General features: G+C 45.3%; 1 protein-coding gene across 2 annotated transcripts in view; it reads left to right on the forward strand.

Annotated features, from left to right (window-relative positions):
* Window positions 1–23,756, forward strand: part of PRPSAP1 (phosphoribosyl pyrophosphate synthetase associated protein 1) — a 44,575-nt gene that overhangs the window by 6,306 nt on the left and 14,513 nt on the right. The window contains exons 1-3 of one of the 2 annotated variants that reach the window (XM_010983841.3): window positions 14,199–14,595; window positions 17,177–17,229; window positions 19,861–19,927. In XM_010983841.3, the coding sequence (XP_010982143.2) occupies window positions 14,426–14,595; window positions 17,177–17,229; window positions 19,861–19,927 (290 nt within the window). In that variant the 5' untranslated portion in view covers window positions 14,199–14,425. Of the gene's footprint in view, window positions 1–14,198; window positions 14,596–17,176; window positions 17,230–19,860; window positions 19,928–23,756 lie in introns of those variants that run through there. The other variant, XM_031469156.2, reaches the window with a different exon arrangement.

Consider the following 23,756-nt stretch of genomic DNA (forward strand, 5'->3'; position numbering starts at 1 on the left):
TTGCTCGTTCATACTGGTTGAGAGACCCTGTGCACTGGTGAACATCTCATTCAAGGGAAGAGAAGCCAACAGTTGTATGTCAAACTGCTTTGGGTGATTCCCAGAAGGAGAACTTCTGGGAAGCAGGAAGGGGGGCTGGCACCTCTGCAGTTGGGGAGCAGGAAAGCCCAGCCGCTTTTATCTCGCAGCAGCCTGGCGTCCAGGCCAAGGGGATGGGTGTGTACACGGTTTTCCGGGGGCTTTTTGTTGTGTAATGTTTTCCACTTTCACATCTCCCCAAAGCTAAGCCGTGTCCTTGGGCTGTTCCCAAAGAAAACAGACAATGGGCTGGACGCAGTGCGTTTGCGCTTACGGCCTAGGGTGGTTTCCTCCTACCTGCGGATGGACCCCTTCCGCGGAGCCAAGGTGAAGTCCTCTCTCACCGGCTCCACAGAAGCGCATACCGCCTCCAGGAACGCCCGATCCAGGCGCCCTGCTGGCCCCTGGTGGCCCCCTGGGGATGCGCCCCTCTCCTCTCATCTGAAACATGCAGCCCTTGAGGCCTTCTCCTTCGTTGGAGGCAAAAGAGGGACCAGATCCCTGCTTCGCTAAGTTGCAAAAAAAGACCCGAAGCCAAGAGTGGCTCTTGCATGCCCCTGACGCTCATTATCCACATCCTGAAAATAGAAATTCCTCTTCCCTGGAGGCTGGCCTCCTGAAGGTCAAATTGTTCGATTCTTTTCAGACACACCCTGGTAATTTAAGTAATGATTATACAGGATGGGCTGGACAGCTGAGGCCAAGGAGAGGGGCCCGGGGCAAGGGACATCGTAACCTCATTCCACACGGGTGCCCCTAAAGGCTTTGTGCAGCCAAGGGAATGATGGTTCTGATCAGACAGGAGAGCTATTTCCAAAAGCAGTTCCTTGTTCTTTTTGCACATTGCCCTCAAGTGCTGACCACGTCAACGTGACTGGCATCTTGAAAATGAGTTAAGATGTCATTTCTCCTTCAAGACACCGTCAGATGATCCTAGCAGCCTCCTCTGAAACTTATTTCAAAATAGAGTGGGGAACCAAGTGATTACCTGTCAAAGCTTATAGATTAATTCATGAAATTATTCTTTAAAAACAGAGGATGCAGTGGGCCTGGAGGATGCTCCTGAATGGTGAGGAGCTCATAGGTGGCGGCCAAAGAATGTCTCCTTTCTTTTCTCTTTCTGTCTCCTTCCTAGAAGAGCGGTCGGTGCAGCTCTGCACACAGAAGTCCTCGAGAAATGCTTATGAACTGACCTCTCCCAACCGCATCCCTCTGGCAGATGCAGCAGAGCATCTAGGGGAGGGAGCCCCATCTGGGCACCAGGTGGCTGCTGCAGAGAGCCCAGGAAGGGCACGGTCCAACACCCACCTCCTCCAGGCTCCCCACAGCAGGCTGATGGGCCCCAGGAGGGAGGGATAGACAGCCAGCTCCGATGCAGAGTTAAAACGACACATCAGTCTTCCTGACTCGGCATGACCTAGAAAAACCCATAGCCATCAGAACTTGGCATTTGCAAATGAGCACAAAGATCCTAGCATTTTAGGCTGAGTTCCAGGTGCCACGTGACAAGTATCTGTGACCACTTGGTGCTCAGATGCAGAACTTTGAGCACTTAAGGAGGGAAGACAGTAACTGCAGAATATGATTAGCATGAAATCGGATCTGCCGCCTTCACCTCTTGGCAGGAGTAAGTGTTATTCCTAAGGGGTGAGGTCTGTTGAGTCCTCAGGGGTGGATCTGTTACCCTGATTTGCAGCCATTAGTGGCACAGGAGCCGTGCTGACTGGGGAAGTGCTGAGTGGCGGCGAGGAGGCGGGCAAACCTGGGGATGCTGAGGGCCATGTCTCTGAGGTCTCAGGCATTTCTGAAATGCTGAGGACCTGGAGGGGAACAGCAGGAACCCAATTCTAATCAAAACCAAGACATGGATGTTGTATGTACTCAACAAAGACTAGCAGGTCACCCGTGAAAAGATGGTCGTAAGAGATGCGGAAAGCAAATCTGGAATACCCACCAGCCCTTGAGAAAAATATCTTTTAAAAACGGGAGACTCAGTTTCTCAAAAAGTTAAACACATAGAGTTACCATGTCTCAGAGCAATTCAACTCATGGGTATTTACCTAAGAGAAATGAGAACACGTGTCCACACAAAACCTTGTACATGAATGTTCATAGCAGCTCTAGTCACAATAACCAAAAGGTAGAAACAACCCAGGTGTCCATCAGCAGCTGAAGGGGGTAAAGAAATGTGGCTTATGCATATCATGGAGTGGTATCTGGCCATAAAAAGGGCTGAGGTCATGAGCTGTGCTACCGGGTGGAAGAAACTCAAGAATGGTACATGAAAGAAGTGATAGAAGCCAGGTGCAAAAGAGGCCACGTACTGTGTGTGATTCCACTAAAATGAAGTGTCCTAACAGGTAAATCCGTAAAGACAGAGAGCTGATTGGGCTGGAGGGAGAAGGACATGGGGAGTAAATGTTTAATGAACAGAGGTTTTATTCTGGGGTGATGAACAGGTTTGGAACTGGGTAGAGGTCATGGTTGCACAACATCGTGAAGGCGCTAAATACCACTGACTTGTTTATGTTATGTGCATTTCACCCCATTTTTTTTGTATTGTTTTTATTGAAATATAGTCAGTTTACAATGTTGTGTCAATTTTTGGTATACAGCACAATGCTTCAGTCATGCATGAATATACATATATTCGTTTTTATATTCTTGTTCACCATAAGCCACAAGATAGTGAATATAGTTCTCTGTGCTACACAGTGTAAATTTGTTTATTCCAGTTTTTGTTAAGCATTTTTTTATTGCGTTATAGTCATTTTACAATGTTGTCCAATTTTTTTTAAATGAACCAGCAATGTCCCTTTCAGGATCACTCTTTCGTGATGCACAAAATGTCCATTTCTAAGGATGTAGTTGAAATTCTGATTTGGGTTAAAGAAGAAAATGTATTCCGGACACTAGTTAAAAAAGACAAAAGCAGACTTTATTCAGGACTGGGGTGATAGGTGCAGAGACCACTACAGTAGGGTGTTGCAGTGGACGGGACGGAGTAGAGACTGGGCTCAACTCCAAACAAGCAAAAGTGCGAATTTATAGCCTAAGAGCAGGATGGGGGATCGGTGGATGGAAGATTACTAAGAGGAAACATCAGGAGTGAGGGGCGATTCTGGCTAAACCGACCTAGCAGAACTTGCTGAAGGCAGGCCAGGGGGGGTCAGACACCACCTGGGGATGACGGAGGATGGGGAACTGGAACAAATACTGAATGTGATCAGACGTGGAGGATGGGGGGAATTCTGGCTCAACTGACTTAGCAGGATTCTTCCGAGAACTGGACTCTGCAAGGAAGGACACAGAAGCCCTGGGTTTGAGGCTTTGTCAAAAAGAGAGCTCAGATGAACCTGATTAGATCAAAGAGAGAATTGGAGTCCGTGGGACAGTGTGGGCATCCCACCTCATCTCCATCAGCTTCTCCTGGCACTAATTATTCGGGGTTCAGTACATTAAGCCTCATATAACTATGCAGAGTCACCTTCCCTCCCCTTACAGGGGTGACGGCTTGCCAACAGGGCTTTGGTGGCAGTATTTGGAGGGACTCACCTTGTCTAAATAAGAGGGTCGCTTGTGGAGGCCCTAAGTGTCGCTCCTTGGCTGTTACTGTTATTTCCTTTTTATTTCTCTGTATTTCCCCTCATAGTCATGCAAAATGTAAGGGGGGGGTGGTTATTGAGGAATAAATGCATACAGAAAAGCACACAGACCATAAACTCTGAATGTGTGAACCAGAACACCTGTATTAATTTTTAAAAAAATCCTAGAATCTCCTGATACCCCCTCCAGCCACTGCCTCGTCCCCACTAAGGATAACCACGCCTGCAGTGTATTTTTTGTATTTGGAAAAAAATACCTAAATTTTAAAAAACTATTTAATTATTTTATTTTGGTGGGGTTGGGGGAAGATAATTAGGTTTATTTATGTTTTTAGAGGAGGTACTGGGGGTTGAACCCAGAAGTTTGTGCCTGCCAAACACATACTCTGCCACTTGAGCTATACCGCCCCCCATTAAAATTTTAGTAAAGTGAAAATAACTTAGCGATGGAAAATTTTACAATCCAGGCTTCTTTATTTGTGAAGGCTCTTCCAAATAAATGGCTCATACATGCTAAGTGCCTTGGGACACTCCTCAAGGAAAGCAGAAAGAGCCAGCTGGCAACGCCTGTGGGACCGGCTGATGGGGTCATGGGGCATGACGGCTCCCAAACTAGGCAGCACATTGGAACCCCCTGGGGGAGCTTCAACACCCCGAATGCCTGGGTCCTACCCCCAGAGATTGTGATTTAACTGGTCTGGAGTGTGGCCTGAGCTGCAGAATTTTTCAAAGCTCCCCAGTGATTCGAATACGCAGACACATTTGGGAACCACTGACTTCGCATAAAAGGAGGATCTGAAGCCTGTTTTCCAAGCAGGTAGGCAAACTCAAAGGCCTCATGGAGATTTCTGTAACTGCCGCAAAAAAATTCTTCAAGGGCGTCATGGTCGGGGGAGGGTAGAGCTCAGTGGTAGAGCACATGCTTAGCCTGCAAGAGGTCCTGGGTTCAACCCCCAGTACCTCCATTTAAACAAATAAATAAGTAAACCTAATTACCGCCCCTCTCCACCCATCCCCAAAAAAGGGCATCGTGAATTTTCATAGTCCCAGTGATTATTTCATGTCTGGAAATGAGTCAGGCATAGTACAGAAATGACACATACCATTACAGTCTCTGCCCACATTCCCCCAGACACCGGCGTGGGAATGTGAGACTAGTGACAAAGCTGGCTGCCACCCAGGCTCCAGGAGAAGGGAAGAGGAGGGGCCGACTCTGCAGTTATTACAGTCATTCCCACTAGGGGGTGTCAAAGCCGGCGCCCTCGTGAATTAAAAGAACCGAACTTTTATTTCCCTGTTGAAAAGCAATGATTTTGGAAATGCTCTTTCTTAGTATCTAATTGGTATTTAATTACCAGGGGATTCTGTTTCCCCCCAAAGGAAGATAAATTCACCTCCCCGCTATGAGGACTCTCACCTTGGTGGTTAGTTAGCCTTGGGTGTTCCTGCCCTGTCCACCTCCCTACACTGTGCCTTCATGATATCGGTCTGATTTCTAGGAACCTGACTGTGTTTCTATGGTGGTTATTTCAGAATAGTGTCTTTGAATTTATCAAAGAATGGAGGAGGAGTGTCAGGAAGAAGAGAATGGGAAGGAGGAAGAAATGGACAGGTGGGGAAGGAGAAGGGGGTTGGAAGGCTCTCAATTCAAGGAGCTTAGGAGTCAGTACTTCGCCTAAGCTGGAACTTGGGCTTGGAACGATGCTTGACTTGTATCTTTCCACCAGCCTGGATATCCCTGGACAGTCACTAGAAAGGCAATTAATTTTTCATCCGAGAAAGGAGCATATGTTTCTGAAAGTACTTGACTCCCTAGGGAAGTGTTCCAATGATATTTTTCAGAGTAATAAATCACCCTAAGATGTATGTAATGGTAACACATTACCAAAGCAATAATTTATTGGGTCCGTGGTGGGTTGACTGGGCTCTGCTGGATGGTTCTCACTTGGAGACTCATGTAGTTACAATGTCAATGGGCTGATCATCCAAATGGGTCGCTTCCAAGAGACAGTTGAGGCTGGCTGTCAGCTAGTTCAACTGGGGCTGTCAGCCAGAGTGCCAGGGTGGCCCCTCCATGTGACACGGCGGCTGGGTTCCCAGAGGGAATGTCTCATGAGCGATCATCCCAAGATACTCAGGCAGAAGCTACAAGGCTTCTCATGCCTTAGTCTTGGAAGTCCCAGAACATCACACGTGCCACATTCTACGGCTCAAGCAAGTCCCTAAGGCCAGCCCAGGTTCCAGGGGAGGGAGTCAGGGCGCCTCCGCCTTGGTGTGAAGAGCATCACAAGCACCAGGGGGCGGAGGGACTGATGGCGGCTGTACTTGGGGACTCCCCTATAGTTCCTGTCCTCAGGAAGTGGGAACGGGGACAACTTAGGGAACTGTTTTACCTGTAAGAACCTAGTTTGTAGCTTAAGAAGAGACTCCAAATATACTCTTGGGAACCCCAGCCAGTGCCTTGTTGATCAGCGCCCCGGCTTTCCTCAGTCTCTGTGCTTTAACTGAAACCAGCTCCCTGCTCATTTTCCACTTCCCTCTTACTACAAGTGCTAACATCCATCAAGCTCTCTTTTGTGCTGGACACCATGCTAAGCAATATAACACTGTACGTAGCCAGTTTCATTTTAGAAGATTTGTCATAACAATAAGGTCCTACTGTACAGCACAGGGAACTATATTCAATACCTTGTAATAGCTTATAATGAAAAAGAATATGAAAAGGATATATATATATATATATATATATATATATGTATAACTGAATTGCTATGCTGTACACCAGAAATGAACACAACATTGTAAATTGACTATCCTTTAATTAAAAAAAAATCTGTGTATGAAATTTAGGTGAGCCTAATTCAGATTAATAGTCAAAAAACAGAACTTAAGCTATGGGTTGGGGCTAAAATCACTTTCTCAAAAATATTGTGCTGTAAGAGTCATGTCAATAAAATTAAAGAGTCATGTCCTTAAAGAAAAAAAAAGACTCGTCTTGTTGAAGAGACCATTAAGAAAATGTTGTTTCCAGTAACTCAATAACTAACACCAGCTGATCTCTGTCCAAACTCCCTTTGTCATTGGGTGTAAGGCTCCGTTTTAAGGCACCTGATTCCACTTTTCCAGGCATTTTGTTGTTGTTGTTGTGATTAAGACAGCGCTACTGGGGAGTTTAAGCCATCCATGTAAAAAGTCAAACTTGTCTCAAATTACCCCTACCCTTCCCGAGCCCAGGGGCTCCAGCCCTGGAGCAGGGACGTGGCATCTCTCTCGCACGCCACCCGCTCCGCTGGGCTTACTCAAGAGGTTGAGGCAGGGGGAGAGAAATGGAAAATAGCTGTGTTCCCTGTGGTGCCTGGTCGGTGGTGGTGATGTGGCTGTCCTGTGCTCTGGGTCTTTACTGCTGACCTAGCTCATTCTCCAGAGCAGGGTTTCTCATCCTCAGCACTATTGACATTTGGGGCTGGATTATCCTTTGTAGTGGGGACCATTGTTTAGCAGTCTCCCTGCCCTCTGCCCCCTAGATGCACTCCCCAAGTTGTGCAACCAAAGGTGTCTCCAGCCATTGCCACTGTACCTGGGGGGCAACCTTACCCTGGCTGAGAACCAGTGCGCCTTAGACTTGGGGGGGGGGAGGTCCCACTGGCCTGCTGACCGAGACTCTCCTTAATGTTCACCTTCCACCTTCTCAGCCCCTACTCCCCCTGGCCTCTTTCCCCCTCCATGATTTCATCCTGCCAGGGATGCTATAAATCTGGCAATATGGGCAAGGAAACATCTTCTGTTTGGCAGGAGCTTCCGCAGAACTCTGGAAGGCACTAGATGGTCTCACTTTGAACCAAAGACTTCAACAACATATTGGTGATACCCCGAAATGCCTCCAAAGGCCTCCACTAAGAATTCCTGCAAAACCCTGGACAGAAGAGTTTCTGTCCTTCTGAGACTCTGCATTGTGATTCCATTTCAGATTTTCCAGCGGCCACCAGAGCAGCTGCTCCCTACCACTGTCCTTGCTGAAGTTGGGAAGGGTCACTCCCAGCGCGCTTGGTTCTGTCTGCCCAGTATTTTGCCCTCGGCCCCAGCATGGTTTCTGGTGTCCTATGGAGAGAATCAGCTTAGAGATCCAAGTTGGTATTATTTTTAGAAATAAAGATCATTCAGTCTCAGCTTGCTGAGGCCTGTTCAGAGAACGAAAACAAGGAAAGGCCTCTTATTTTTCCAAAGTTCAAGTCGGAGTAGTGCATAGTGGAGGCAGTGATTCTGAATCACTGCCTAAAATGTTCTCCTTTGTTGCAAAGACTGACCTTGTCTTTCAAATAATTCATTCCCGGGGGAGAAGGCTGAGCAGTTCTAAACACATTCCTCTTTGCCTCATGTGGCTCATTCTGGGACAATCCTTCCTGAACCTACACCACCCTTTGTCTTCTAGTTTTTAGACCAGAGGAGATTATGTTTCCATAATTCCTGCTAAAACTGCAGCCTGGTTAACAGCAGGATTTTTTTTTTTAATTTGAAAATTGAAATTGGGTTGAATAGGGGAAAATGTCACTTTTTTTTTAAACATTTTTTATTGATTTATAATCATTTTACAATGTTGTGTCAAATTCCAGTGTAGAGCCCAATTTTTCAGTTATACATGAACATATATATATTCATTGTCACATGGGGAAACTGTCACCTTGGGCTGAGCAGAGCCGTTTTCGTTTTGGCAGGAAATGTCCAACAAGTCTGGAGCCTCAAGGATCAGCCTGTTCTCATAGAGAAACATAAAAAGCAAAAAACAAACAACTGGAACTGGACAGAGAGAAGACTTGCTTCAAAATATACAAAATATGCAAAAAAAAAAAAATACATTCTTTATAACACGAGCAGAGGCATCTTCCTCTGCACTCCAGACCCTGGATTAGCCAGGGTTCTCCAGAGAAGAAAGAGAACCAAAGTGATATATATCTATACCTAGAAAGCAAATTTTCTTTTCTTTAAAAAAATTGTACAACTTTTCCTTAAAAAATTGTACAACTATATCTCAATTAAAAAAATTTTCTTAAAAATTAAAAATTCTTAAAAAAATTTTTTTATTGAGATATAGTTGTACAATATTATACCAGTTATAGGTATACAACATAGCAAGTCATAATTTTTAAAGGTTATATTCCATTTATAGTTATAAAATATGGGCTATATTCCCTCTATTGTATTAAACTTTCTTTTTAAAAATTTTTTTGGGGGTGAGGTAATTAAGTTTATTTGTTTGTTTATTAATGGAGGTACTGGGGATTGAACCCAGGACCTCGTGCATGCTCAGCATGAACTCTACCACTGAGCTGTACCCTCTCCCCCTAAACTTTCATTTAAAAAAAAATTTAGAGGGGGTGAGGATATAGCTCAGCGGTAGAGTGCAGGCTTAGCATGCACGAGGTCCTGGGTTCAATCCCTGGTACCTCCATTAAAAAAATTTTTTTTATTGAATTATAGTTGATTTACAATGTTGTGCTAATTTCTGGTGTACAGCATAGTGATTCAGTTATATATATATATCAAGCAAAGGTTGAAGGGCTAAAAGGAAAAATAAAAAACTTCACAATCATAGAACAAGCAGATTCAAAATAATTAAGATAATAGCTAATTTGAATACAACTAACAAACTTGATCTAACCAGCATGTCTAGAACATGCACCCCCCCTAAACTGCAAAACACATATTCTTTTCAGGTGAATACAGGGCATTTGCCTACATAGATCACTTTCAGGGCCACCAAGTTTGTCTCAACAAGTTATCAGGGGATTGAATTCACCTGAAGTGTGTTCTCTCACCAGGTGGAGGCAAATTAGAACTCAGTAATAGATCTCTAGAAATTTCCCAATTTAGGAATCAAGCAACTCACTTCTAACAACTCACAAAACAAAGACGAAATCACAGTGGAAACAAAGATTCTCAATTATGAAAAAACCATGTCATTTTCAGCAAATGGCAAATAGTTCAGAAAGCCACGGACCCAGGGTGTGGTCTAAGGTAGGAAAGTAGGAGATGGGAGGGGAGACTCAGGCCATATGAGGCTAAGGAGTCTGGGCTTGTGGGCATTGGGAAGCCCTGGAAGCTTTTTTAAAATTTTTAAAATTTCTTTTATAGGAGGTATTGAGGATGGAACCCAGGACTTCCTGAGTGCTGGGCATGCGCTTTACCACTGAAGTATATCGCCCCACCCCCGCCCCGCCCTGCCCCGCCCCGCCCCGCCCTGCCCCGCCCCGCCCCGGAGGCTTTTAACCTGGGGATCTGGTGCAGGGATGTGGAGGTTAGGTGAGAGATATTGGAGGGGAGGAAGGACGGAACTTGGAAAAATGAAGTCAGTTGGGAGATCCCTGACCGAAGTAAGAGATCAATAGCTGTTCAATTAGTTATTACCACTCAGTGAGTCCACAAATACCAGTTGAGCACCTACTATGTGCCAGGCTCGGGGAAGGCACTAGGGTTACCTTCTCCCAAATGTATTTTGTGAGCCACTATAGTGCCACAGAGATTATTACCCGTAGGTCATAAACTGGGGAGCACTTCCAAACGCTCATTTTTTTTTTTCTGAAGCTTCACGTTAAAATCTGCCGTTCTTGATCCCAGGCTGAGATGAAACGCATAGCCTGAGGGTGCTTCCCCTGACATCAGGTGCCTAATCCCAGCTTCATCCCTCCATGCCTTAGTCAGTCTGGGAGAGCAGCTGTTTCCCATAAGATGGCTCCTAAATGTTTATCCCAAGTTCATCCTGTATGACCCTTCCTCCCTAGCTTATCAATGGAGAAATAAAGGAAGTTTGTAGTAATTTAGGCACTGGGGCTTTGTGAAGGTATTTCCAGTCTTAAATTTGGTGATTTCTCATCAGAGAAAATGAGATGGGCTGGCCATACCTGATCTGTCTCGTCCAGAGATGCAAGGACAAACACAGAGTCAGTTCCTGCCCTTTGGAGCCAACAGTCTGATGGCGAGATAATCACCCAAACAAGTGGAGACCAGCTGGGGACAGGCTAAGAGGCCCTAAGAGAAAGCCCCCAGCATATAGTGCTTTAAGTAAAATAGAAGCTGATCTCATGTGTGACAGAGCGGAGGTGGGGGTGTTGTCTAGGGCTGGCAGGGTGGCTCTGCTTCCTGAGGTTAGCCAGCGCCCAAGGTGGTAAATTAACTCTGCTGTCCATATACATATGTGTGTATATGTATACGTATACATACACACACACACACACTCACACACATAATGGAATACTACTCAGCCACAAAAAGAATGAAACAATGCCATTTGCAGCAACATGGGTGGACCTAGAGATTATCATACTAAGTGAAGTAAGCCAGAAAGAGAAAAATACCATATGATATTACTTATATGTGGAATCTAAAAAAAAATGACACAAATAAACTAATTTACAAAACAGAAACAGACTCACAGACATAGAAAACAAACTTACAGTTACTGGGGGGAAAGGGGGTGACGAGGGATAAACTGGGAGTTTGAGATTTGCAGATACTAACTACTATATATAAAATAGATAAACAACAAGTTTATACTGTATGGCACAGGGAAATACATTCAATATCTTGTAATAGCCTATAATGAAAAAGAATATGAAAAGAATGTATATACATATACACACATGTGTAACTGAATTCCCATGCTGTACACCAGAAACTAACACAGCATTGTAAATTGACTATTCTTCAATTAAAAATTAAAAAATTTAAAAAATAGAAGTAATGGGGAGCCACTGATGGTTTTCAAGGGAGGTCACTAGATCTGTATATGTAAATCTCACTCTGGCCTATGTGGAGAATAGATTACAAAGTATTTCCCAAATGTGTTGAGTCATAATAATCAGAAGCCTAGACTGATCCTCCAGGGGATGTTCACATCAGGTAGGTGAGGAGGAGGTCACTGTGGATAGAACCCACTGGGGGGTCCCCGTGACCCTCGTGAGAGACCTACAGCCAGGGGAAGAAGGCAGGAGGGCTTCCAGAGATTTTGGAAGGTAGAATACACAAAATTTGTTTGTTACCCCCACTCTAGAACCCCCTTCCTATGCTCTCTTTTCTGTTTTTTTTCCCTTCTGTGGTAGGAAGAATAACAGTACCCCCAAAGATGTTGACATCCCCATCCCCTTGAAATAATCAAGGGGATTATATTGAAATGAAAATAATAAACAATCTATAATAGGACTAGAAAAGAGTTTTATTTGAGCCAAACTGAGGACTATAGCCCAGAAGACAGCCTCCCACCTGAGGAACTGCGCTGGCGAAGTGAGCGTGATTCTCAGCAGTTTTATGTTTTGTCAACAAAAAACATCAAACAAGTCAGGGATACACTCCATCAACGTTTAAAAAAAACCACAACCCACCAGACTAGCACATATACAGTGAGTCAGTATGGCCTTGGCCCCTGAGAAGGGAGTCTTATCAAAGGAGGACCAGCAGTAGTGTCCCAGGAAGGAAGGCATCTAATTTTTATTTTTAACATGGACATTCTTTACTTCTGGTCAGTCTGTCCTTTTCTTTAATAATTAAAGCAGATGTACAACATATATTTACTACTAAAACGGGCTGTTTTAGTTAGCATCAAATTCAAGTTAACTCCTGTATAAGCCAGAATGACTTCCCATACCTCAATATGTGAGCATTTCTTTTATGCCCCTGAACCTGTGTTACCTTACATGGTAAAGGCGACTTCACAGATGAGATGAGTTTAGGTCTTTGAGACGGGGAGATTATACTGGATTATCCAGTTGGGTGTGCTTTTTTCCCTTCCTTTCCCTCCTTCCTTCCTTCTTTTCTTCCTTCCTTCCTTCCCTTTTTCAACTGCTCTAGGAGAGAGGAGGTGACCGGGGCAGTAATTCTGGAGAGATAGCTGGAATGTGGGTCTGACTGCTGCAGGCCCCAGGGCAGTTCAACTTCTAAATCCTGAAGCTTCAGGCTTGGGAGGCTTCATGATATAAGAGTTGCAATCAGTTGTCCCTTTAGGTCCAAGGTCACAACAGGCGGAGTCCTCAGAAGATTGTACTGTCAATGTGAGAAACGAGAGAGAAGTCTCCCTCCTCAATCCTGGGGTAGCTGATAACTAGTGACTCAAATGCTTCCCCGTCCCTTATTTCTTCTTGGACCTGATTCAATAGGTATTGATTGCGTGTCTCTGGAACCCATCACACTGCCCTGGACTCTGGGAAATACGAAGCACTAAGTTGCGAATGAAAAATGTTACCTGTCACATCAACGAAGGATGCTGTGGCCATTAGGCCTTCAACTACTATTGGCGCCCAGATGGTGAACCGGAGGGAACTCAGGATGGAGACAAGTAGGCCGCCCACTGCCAAGCCCTCAGCCTCTGCGTCCACTCACAGTGGTCCACCCTGAGGGGACTCAGGATGGGAAAGAACAGGACACTGGCCCTAGAGAGCTAAGGTGCATTATCAAAGGAATGATTTTAGTGAGCCCAGACTCTTGCATCTTCCCATACATAAAAAAGCACTAAATCCACTAACTTGAATTAATTTTTTTAGAATTAAAAATAATTAAATTAATTATTTAATTAAAGTAATCTTTTGATGTTCCAACTACCTGGTCTTTGTTGTAAAAACTCCTATATATCCTGGCTCCTCCCTTACCCCTCGGGAGCTGTCCTTCAGATCTTTCTGAGAGGATGCCTTCTGGGCTTGAAGTCCTAAGAACACCTTCTTAATAAAACATAATTCTCAACTTTTACATTGTGCATTTTTTCCCCAGTGGACAAAGTGATACATGATCTTGCCCTAAGACGACTTATATCCTAGTTAGGAAGACAGATGTTTACAAAGCTAAATAAAAATAGAAGCAACTATATATACATGGTGCCATACATAGAGTCGTCCAGTAGGCGGGAGCGGCTGACTGCGGTTGACGTATCTAGAAATATTCAGTGGTGCACCTGTTACATGAGTGGATCTTCGAGGGACGTGAGCACGTGGAAGGGGAAGAAGAAAGGCTTTTCTGAGCGAGAGCAAAGCAAAGACTGGCAGGAGCGACTTGACCCGTCTAGAGAGCCTTGCCTTACATGCAGATGCAAGGTTGGAGTCTGGGGAATAAAGATCAGGCTTAGGACTATACGACCTTAGGTGCATTTTAGTATCGCAGGCAACCAGCGGGAAATAACCCCGCCCTCCACTTTTCAAATCAATTCCAGCCCAGCGCATGCGCCTCGCAGGGCGCTCGCCCAGTGTTATCATAGAGGCGGAGAGCTAGATCGTCGGCCTCCTCGGAGGCAGACATTTTGGATCCTGGCAGAAAAATTGGAAAGGGTGAGGCCGCTACCAAGTCACGCTGCACAGACCAAGAATGTGAGAGCAAAAGAACTCCTTTGGAGGGACAAAAGCAAGCGGAGGAGCTAATCCGTGATGCTTCCTTCGGAAAAAACAAGCTTTTAGAGAGTTGCCCACGCCCTGCCCTTATCTGAGATGGCGGCTGTGCGGGCGCTCTAGCCGCGCCTTTCGGATTCCCAGAGGGGGCGGTGCCCTCGCCACTCTCTTTGAGGCGGCTGAGGCGCAGGTCGAGGCGAGCTCCGGTTGCGCCAGATTCCTTGGTGGCCTTTGGTCCGAGGAGATTGCGGGTCTCGGGCCTCTCCCTTCCTGTACCGGGCTTCTTGGCGCCTTCCACAGCCAGGCCTCGCGGCCACCTCGCTCGGAACCGCTCCCCGGTGGAGCCCCGCGCGGGCCGGCTGTAACTGCGCCCCGGGCCGGACGATGCCCAAGAAGCTGCTACTGCTGCCCCCGCTCTCCGTGTCCTCCGCTTTCCGCGCCCCGCGAGCCTGCCCCGCCGCCCGCCCGGCCATGAACGCCGCCCGCACCGGCTACCGAGTCTTCTCGGCCAACTCCACGGCCGCCTGCACCGAGCTGGCCAAACGCATCACCGAGTAAGGGGCGGGGGGCGGGGATGTCCCGAGGGGCTTCTCTCGGCCGACTGGCCTTGCGCCTCTGCTCTGCGTCCCCCGGGTGAGGGGTAATTTGGCCCCGTCACCCTGCCCCTGGGGGAGGGAGTCGCAGAATCCTGCCGTCTCAGGGCTAGACAAACCCTTGGAAGTGACAGAAGGCACCCGCACCCCCAACTTCTGCAGCAAAAAAGCTTTCAGCGGACTCTTACTAGCTTCGCCCCAACCCCGGGTCCTTAGCCCGCTCGCCCTCCTTTCGGCTCCCCACTCCCACTTCTGCAAGCCCCGGAGTGAGCATCTTGGAGAGAGGGGCTCTGGATTTGGCTCCCTTCCCCACAGTTGCAGTTGACTTCCGAATCTGGTCACCGCCATTCCCAGGTCTCCTCCCGGAGACGGAGGCCCGCTCGTAGTTACAAAGCCCGGGACGGGACTGGACGGGACGGGGCGGGTGCAGTAGGTGGGGCAGCAGGAGGGCCTTGCAGGTGGATGATGCCCTCCCCTCCCCAGGCGCTCGGACAGAAGCAGAGATGCAGGAGAGGGCAGTGAAAACGAGGCAACCCTGGTGGGGGGCGGGTTTGTCGGGGTTGGTGATAGAAACGATAGGTCTGACCGTATTTTGTAAGTCAGCTGTAGATTCCATCAGTCATTTGAAGTTAAGTCTTTGCCTTTCCTTGTCTTTTTAACCTAAGGAAGCCTGTGGCCTCAAGTGGCCTTTGGGAATCTGATGGCCTCCCAGTCTTGCCACTTAACTAGCTCTGTGACACTGCGGGAGAGACTTGATTTTCCTGAACTTCATGGGTAAAATAGGGATGATTCCATCTATTGAGCCTAGAACACTGTGGGCATGAACATAATAATGTCAATCAGGCACCTAGCAGAGCAGAGGCTCACAGTGGCCCTCTGAATAATACATGTTTAGTAAATGGCCTCTTTCCTAGTTGGCTCTTGTGGAGAATCCCAGAGCCCAAATGGAAAGAAAGAGCCTTATGAGCCCTATGCAGATAAACTTGTTACAAAAGAAATAAGTTTGTCTTTTAACATTTAAAGTTATTTTCAAATTTTAAATACTTACATTAGCGTTCTGTGAATTTTTCAGACTTGATAAATAATTGTGTGAGTATATTTTTAAATTCCAGATGGAAATGTAGAAGAAAGGGGAAACTTTAGTCATATTTTCTCAGCAATGCCTATTTTGTTTTCAGGGAGATTAGAAGAGTGTAAAAACAAAACAAAACAATCCTTTTGCAATCTACTACCAGGTTTCTATTTCTGACCCCTGATTATTTATCTTTCGTTTTAAGGCCAACTACAATACTAATTTTAAATATAAAGCCTGTGTCTATTTATTTTGGGTCAGATTAACCACAGTTACCTTGCTGGGAGAAAGCAGGGGGAGGAGAGCATGTTTAAAAGGGCAGTAGTTTTGCTCTTCTGTTTTTATATTTGGTTCTTGAAAGGTTTGTTTCAGAAAGGTTTTAAATTTTAAGCATTTAAATTTTTTTTTCTTTTTTTGAGGGTGTGATTAGGTTAATTTATTAAATTTTTTTTAAAAATGGAGGTACTGGGGATTGAACCCAGGACTTTATGCATGCTAGGCATACACTCTACCACTGAGCTATACTCTCCCCACAAGTTTCAACCATTTTTAAGTATACAGTTAATTCACTGGCATTAAGTACATTCGCAGTGTTATGTAACTGTCACCACTATCCATTTCCAGCACTTTTTAATCATTTCAAACAAACAGTACCCTTTGAGGACTAACTCCCCATCCTCCCTGTCCCAGCCCCCGGTAACCTCTGTTCTCTTTCCTGTGGCTCTGAATTTGCCTATTATAGTTACATCCTATAAATGGAATCACACAGCATTTGTATTTTTGTATTTGACTTAGTTTACTTAGAATAATTTTCCCAAGGTACATCCATATTGTAGCAAGTACCAGAATTTCACTCCTTTTTAAAGGCTGAATAATACTCCATTGTATATCTGGCTGGAGTATTTTTAAATAGATTCCACCCCTGTATCATTTCACTCATAAAAGTGGTCATGCTAGCTGCTAAGAACCAAAACAAACCAAAAACCCCTACCACACCGTTAATACTTTAGTATCTAGTGCTTGTTCATGTTTCCCAGATTGTCTCAAAAATGAGTTTTGTTCTAATCAGGATCCAAACAAGATTCACTGTGTTTGCTTGATAGCACTGAAGTCTGTAATGCTTTTGACAACTGAGGCCTTTACCTGTGGCTCGTGATTTTGGAATTATTGCTACTAACCAAATATTTGTTTTGCATTGATTTTCGAAGGCAGTTATTCCAAAAACAATGGAACTAGACATTAAACTTTGGTTGTGGGCTCTTTCCAGTAAAGCAACATGTTATAAAATGGTGAACGCTTGAAGCAGCTTATGGAATAACAGTGGATTTTCAGTTCTTAATGAATTAAACTTTCTAAATTTTTTTTGAAAGAATGCCAGTCTAGTTATTTTAATCTTTTTATTAAACACATGCCTATAAACTGGATTTTTTTTTCTAAAGAGCATTTTTAATTGCCTTTCTCTCCCCATAGGCGTCTTGGTGCTGAATTGGGGAAGTCTGTGGTTTATCAAGAGACCAATGGAGGTAAGTTAAAATTATGTCTTAAACATTCTTTGTTCTCTAAACCCTGTCTAATCAGCTGGCATGTTTTTAAAAAGCAATTGTTGCTCATATTTAACACTGAAAGATTTTTCTCTTTAATGGCAGAGGTAGAAGTCATTCCATACTTCTCTCTAAATGTTGACTTCTTTGTTGTCTTCCTTAAATTCTCCCTTCCTCTTTTTCCAAAATAGTGCAAATATTCTGTCATTTTAGAGTGACATAAAGGAGAGAATATGTTTTTTCTTCTATATTGTGCTATTTGATACTTTTTAGTTAAATTTTTAAAAATAATTATATATATATTTTTTGTTGGGGGGTGTAATTAAGATTATTTGTTTTTATTGCTTTTTAATGGAGGTACTGGAGATTGAATCCAGGACCTTGTGCATGCTAGCACGCACTCTGCCACTGACCTATACCCTCTCCCCCGATAAATACTTTTTACATTTATCCGTCTCGTTTATCTGTCATCCAGTGGCGTCAAGAACAATCCGGTACTAGATAATAATGACTTACATAAAACCCTCTTTGAGTTCATTTTATCTCTCATTTGCCCTCTCACATCTCTTGTCGACGCTCACTCTGGGTTGGTCACCCTTTTTGCTGCTGTCTGTGTTTCTGTGGAGAACTGTAACATTACATGATATTGCTTGAAGGCACTCTGTTGGTAGCTAGTGTCCTGGGAACATCATTGTGAACCCCCTAGTGGGGCTGCAGACTTCATGTTATGATGCCATCACTCATTGTGAGGACAAGTTGGTATAAAACAATTTGGAATTATTTTTTGCCCAGTTGAAAGCCTTCAGTTCGTGATTCTGTGCTTCCCTTTCTCTTTCTCAGATATAACTAACTGTGGTCTAATGAGCTTGAAGAGATAATTTCTTAAGACAAAATTGACACTTGGGGAGCTGAAAAGAGCAAAGCGTTGGAAGAGGGAAGGATAGTTTAACACATCGTAGTGGAAGGCATCCGTTCCCAGGATGTGTATAAGCTACGTGTCTGTTACAACTAACCCCTGGGTACCCCTCATCCAGCTCCTGCATGCACAGCGTTCTACTTGGTGACTTTAGAAAGTTTATCTCTGGGGGAGGGCATAGGTCGGTGGTAGAGCATGCTTAGCATGCATGAGGTCCTGGGTTCAATCCCCAGTACCTCCACTAAATAAACAAACAAACAAACAAACAAACAAACAAACACACTTAACCCCCACCCCCACCCCAAGAAAAAAAGAAAAGAAAGTTTATCTACTGCCAGGATGAGTCAGGAGATGTGAGTATTTAGGACCTGAGGGTGAACGCAGAGAGGGTGGATAGTCTCTTTAGCAATAACTGATTTAGTTCATAGCGGTATTTGAGGAGCTCATAGATGGAAGGGCTCAGGGAAAAGGGGGTGGTTTGATGAAGACCTTCCTCTCCATCCTCCCATCGCTGGCCTCCTTGTCTCTTGTGTGGTCGAAGTAGCTGCTTTGTGGGTCTTCTCACCTCCCTTTTCAGCCACTGTAGTCTGTTCTACTCACCTCCATCGGGTTATTTCCAAAACGCAAATATTTTGACCTCCCTACTGCTTCGAAGTCTGTAGGCTGGAGTCCACGCTCCTTGGCAGTCACGTGCGTGGGGCCCTTCGGGACCTGCATTCTGCGCATCTCACCCGCCTCTCCTTTCATCCCATCCGTCAGCACGCCTTTTGCACTCAGATTCAAGACTCCATCTCTGACCACTTCTCACCATCTCCATTGCTGCTGCTCCAGCCCAGCCCACCCCACCATCTGTGTCTTGCTTGGACTCCTTCAAAAACTACTTGGGGTTGCTCCCCAGCAAGTAGCCACTTGGGCTTTGCCATAGTCTCTGTCGCACGGTAGCCAGTGGTCACACTCTTCTCATCCTTGAATTCTTCAGTGGCTCTCTGTCACCCTTGGAATAAAATCCAGAGTCCTGCCTGGTCCAGCCCCTGCTGGCTCATTGCCCTCCTCTCTCCCTTTCTCCTCACTCACTCTGTTTCCTGGTGGACAGTGACTGCCCCCCTGCCCGGCACACTCTGCCCCACGTCTTTGCATGTTCCTGTACTCCGTTCCTCCCTGCATCTTCCAGCTCGCAGTGAGGCCGTTTTTGTCCAGGCCTCTTTCTTTCTTTCTCCTTTATCGTGACTGGTCTTTGGCACATTGGCCTGGAGAGTTTGCCAGCCTTTGGCATTGCATTGCCTCTCCCAGGTCAGTCTTTGTGCCCTTGGTCCAAGTCCTCCGCTTTGGGGCCGAGGCCTCAGCGTTTGTTGAAAGAATAAGATGTCTTTGGCCTCAATATGTATTTGCTATATACTTTTCCCTAAGCATCTTGTCTTTATTTTGGTGATGGATTTTCTTTCCTGGACTCTGAGATTTTATGTAGACACTTGTTGCTTTTGCCTAGGCTAGTTTACTTTTGGCTTATTTCCCCCTTCGCGTGACTATTTTTTATATAAGTACCTGTCATTCTGAGATCTATTAAGAATTTATTTTGGTGCACTAGGCCAAGTGTTAGTTTAGACTCCCCTTTACTCCCTCCAGTTGCTGCCTAAGTATTGCATCATAAAGTACTTTTCTTAGAACTATTAAAACTATAGAGTATTTTTATTTTTCAGAAACAAGAGTTGAAATAAAAGAATCAGTTCGTGGCCAAGATATTTTCATTATACAGACAATACCCAGGTAAGAGCACTATTTTATCCCTTTTCCTCTAAAAATCTTGGTGATGTAACTTATTATCTTTTCACATAAACAATTTAGTTTTCTTTAAATTATAAATGTATTTGCATGTTAAACTAAATGCTTCCCAAAATACAGTATGTATATAGTCTTACGGAATTCCTGCCATCCTTGTCACACTGTATTTAACTGTTATATGTTTACTCGACACCTTCTCCGAGCCTTAACCTCCTCAAAGGCAAAATACCTTACCCCTGTATGCACGACCTAGGCCAGTGTCCGTCTGTTCAACTCTGCTGAAAAGCTCTTTGTTGTTAAACGCAGTGCCTCGCTGCTCCTGGTTCACCGCCACCGAGACAGGTTTTTGCACTGTGCTTTATTTTGCACAGCGGCCCCTTCAGATGCCACCTGCCTTTCCTTCCCTTAAGGCAGGAGGTTCAGGTAGCATCTGGGGGTCATGTCTTCTGCAGGCTGTTGTCCCTCTGTCTTTCCTTGACTTTCAAGACTTTCACACTTTCGAAGACTTTGACACTTTTCACCAGTTTATTTCTTCGAATGACCCTCAGGTTAGGTTTGTCCTACTTATTTCATTGCGGGATTCAGGTTGTGGGTTTCTGGAGGGGCTCCCGCAGGAGTGGAGCTGAGTCCCCGTCTCATCCTTTGCTGCTTCCTAGTGTGACCTACGGACGTGCCAAGGCTCACCCAGCCGGTCGCAGAGGCAGCTGTTTCCAGTCTTGTGCTAACGCAACAGGGGACCGTCCCGTGTGTCCGTCATAGGGGTTGTGCTGTGGGTGTACCTGTACGAAGCTTCCAAGAAATGGAATTTCTGGGTTGTAAGGATCCACGCACTTGTAATTTCGATAGACACGGCTGCCTCAGTGGACGTTTGTAACACTTGTGATATTGGTAGATGTTTTCTGTACTGCCCTCCATGGAGGGTACGCTAATTGACGTTTCCTTCAGCGGTTTTGTTTTTTATTATTTGTCTCCGGGTGATAGGAGTCTTTTTTTGTGTGTGTGTCCAGTGTATGTGTTTGACGCTGCAGCTTAGGAAGGGGGGAGCTTGCCTCGCACTAAAACGCCCGTGGTGAGGGAGCTTGACTCTCCGCGTGGCTGCCCTCTGGCCTTCTGAGTCTGTCCTGGTTTTTGTGGGTGGTGAGTAGTAGGGTTGCAGTTTCACTACTTTTTTTTTTTTTTTAAACTGATGAATTTTTAAGTCCCTGGGAAAGAGCCCAGTTCCTCGGCTTGGCCTCCTTAGACTCCTGAGAGCCGTTTACTAAACTGAGGGAGACAACAGAACCTTGGCCTTTGTAGACACAGATGGGCCAGCTTTGCCGCTGATCCTCCAGGAAATACGGGCGTCTAATTCCAGAGGTGCGGTGTTGGTTGGTGAAGACTCTTTCCCGAAACTGAATTTATGACCGCAAAGAATGTGTGTCATATCAGGAATTGCTTATCTAGGGAATCTCAGCCCTCACTCACAGATTGGCATCTAACCTGGAATTTGAGCTCTTCCCTGGGACAAGAGTTAACTCGGTCACGATTGGTTCTGAGCAGCTGCTCTGTTCCGTGTAACGAGGGTCATCCCTGAGTTGGGGGAGGAACTGAGGGTTGTGACCCCCGTTACCTCAGAGACCCCATCGTGTCAGACAGTCCTGGGTGCCACGTGTGACTGAGGAGCTGATGGGCCGCCTTCCCTGCTGTTTGCTGACACCCAGCTGTTGGGGGGCCGGGACGTTGATGAGCTTCCATTTTCATGACAGGTTGGGACGGTCGAGGCTTTGATGCCTGCGTGAAAGTGTCATCTTGTTCAGTAAATTTCTCGGTCGTAGGGCTGACTTAGCATGGCCGCGTGTTTTCCTAGCACACTTCCCCGAGGCTCTCGAGTCTTCTTTCCCTTTTCCTTTTCCTGTGAGTTCTGGAGGTAGGGAAGAGACACAGTAGTAGCAACAGCAGACTTCGCAGGGGCTGGTGGGGGGGTTAATGAAGCGCGTGGGGCTGAAGGGCTTCAGGTGCGTCACCCATCCAGTGGTCACCACACTCCGAGGCAGGTGTTACCGCCTTTTATGTCCTCTCACCAGAGATTTCTACCTCTGGGTATGCACATGCGTGCGTGTTAGTGCACGGAGGCTAGGACGACTATAATCATAATTTCCTTTTTGTTATAATACATCTCCCTCCAGATCCCCATTAGAATATAAGTTCCATGAAGGCAGAGACTTTTCTTTGTTTACTGCTGTGTCTCCAGCGCCCAAAACAGTGTCTGGCCAGTCGTAGGCACTTGATGACTTTTTATTTAATGAACGAATGGATTTTGAGCTTTCATGTGGCCAGCATACACAGACCCTCAAATCCCTGTGGAGTGAATTAATGAATATTCCACGATCTTTGTGCATTTCCCTCCTCAGCAGAATAATTGTGATTCCCCTCTGCTTTTTCTTATACCTCAGTGAGTCCCTGGTACATGGTATTACTTCCTTCCCCACTGGATGTCACCTGAAATTAGAAAGACCTTTAGGATTTCTGTCTATACTTTGAAATCCAAGGTTTTAGTTCAAACTTGGTCTGACAGGTCATGCACAGTGTAAGCTTACGGTCCATTGGCGTGGCAAAATAATGCTCCCTGTTAACAGCCTTGTCCTCGTGGGCTCTCCAAACAGCATGTGGTTAGTCTCCTTTGCAGTAAGAAGTTGTGCTTTATATAATTTGTGGTTTCCATATCTCATGGTAACCAAGAATGCAGTGTAAATACTTAATATGTGCATCCTAGAATGCTCCTGGGACAGTAACATAGACTGAATTTTACTAACAAAGGATTGTCAACGTGCAGGTGTTTTCCCGGGAAAGGACAGAATAAACATGGAAAAACAAGTTGGTTAATGGCCAATTGGGAAACGTTTATAGTTTTTTTTTTTTTCCCTCTTACACTTAGATTATTTGAAAATCTGACCAAAGGAGGAGATACAGGGAGCAGTCCGTGGAGTTGCAGTGGAGAGACTGAATCTTGTAGAGTAACCATGACAGTGGTTTTCCATACTTACCAGACAGAAGGGTTTCTCTTTGAAGAAGCAGCACAGCTAGACATGGATGCTTTCGAAAACCAGAACCCTGTCCTGAAGATGGTGCAGGTCCCATGTGTGTGCTTGTGTTTAGATTATTTAGAAGCCACGACTGTTTCCTCTTGGTTCAGTTTGGTAGTATCAAAGCAAAAGCATCCTCACCTGGTGGTTCCTGTCTCTCTCAGGACAGTGAGGTTGGGAGAGAAAAAATTTGGAGAAAGGACAGAGAATGTGTGTGTGTCTGTATAAAAAGAGTTACGGGTTTGCCACAGTAAACTAGTACTTTTATTGCTTGACTACAGAATATTTTAGTGACAACTAAATTTAGTTAATTTAGGAGAGAATTTAGGTTTCTTTATTAGTATTATTTGCTATAAATGGTTACACAGATTGTTGACTGAAGCAAAACTCATACCCTAAAAGTTGCAGGCTGAGTTTTATTTGGGGACTTTACAGCTCCAGGACACATACGAGATTTTTGCCGGGAAACCACTCAGTGGAACATCAGAAGATTACTGCTGATCACAAAGAACAGACATCTCAAGTTAATGATTTTAGTGCTTTTCTCAATAGGGGGAATTGCAAGGATCTGGGCTCATTAAAATTATTCCTTAGATATGAATCTTCACTACCCAGGGCCCTTATTCATAGCACGGGATGCTGCCTGCTTCTCTTCATCCCGAATTCCCCTGGGCACACTGTCCTTGGCTAATGGCGTGATCCTTGTAGAACTGGGACGGCAGGCAGCACTCCCTGTGCACCAGACGAAGGAC

This window comes from Camelus dromedarius, chromosome 16 (genome assembly GCF_036321535.1).
Source record: "Camelus dromedarius isolate mCamDro1 chromosome 16, mCamDro1.pat, whole genome shotgun sequence".
NCBI lineage: Eukaryota > Metazoa > Chordata > Mammalia > Artiodactyla > Camelidae > Camelus > Camelus dromedarius.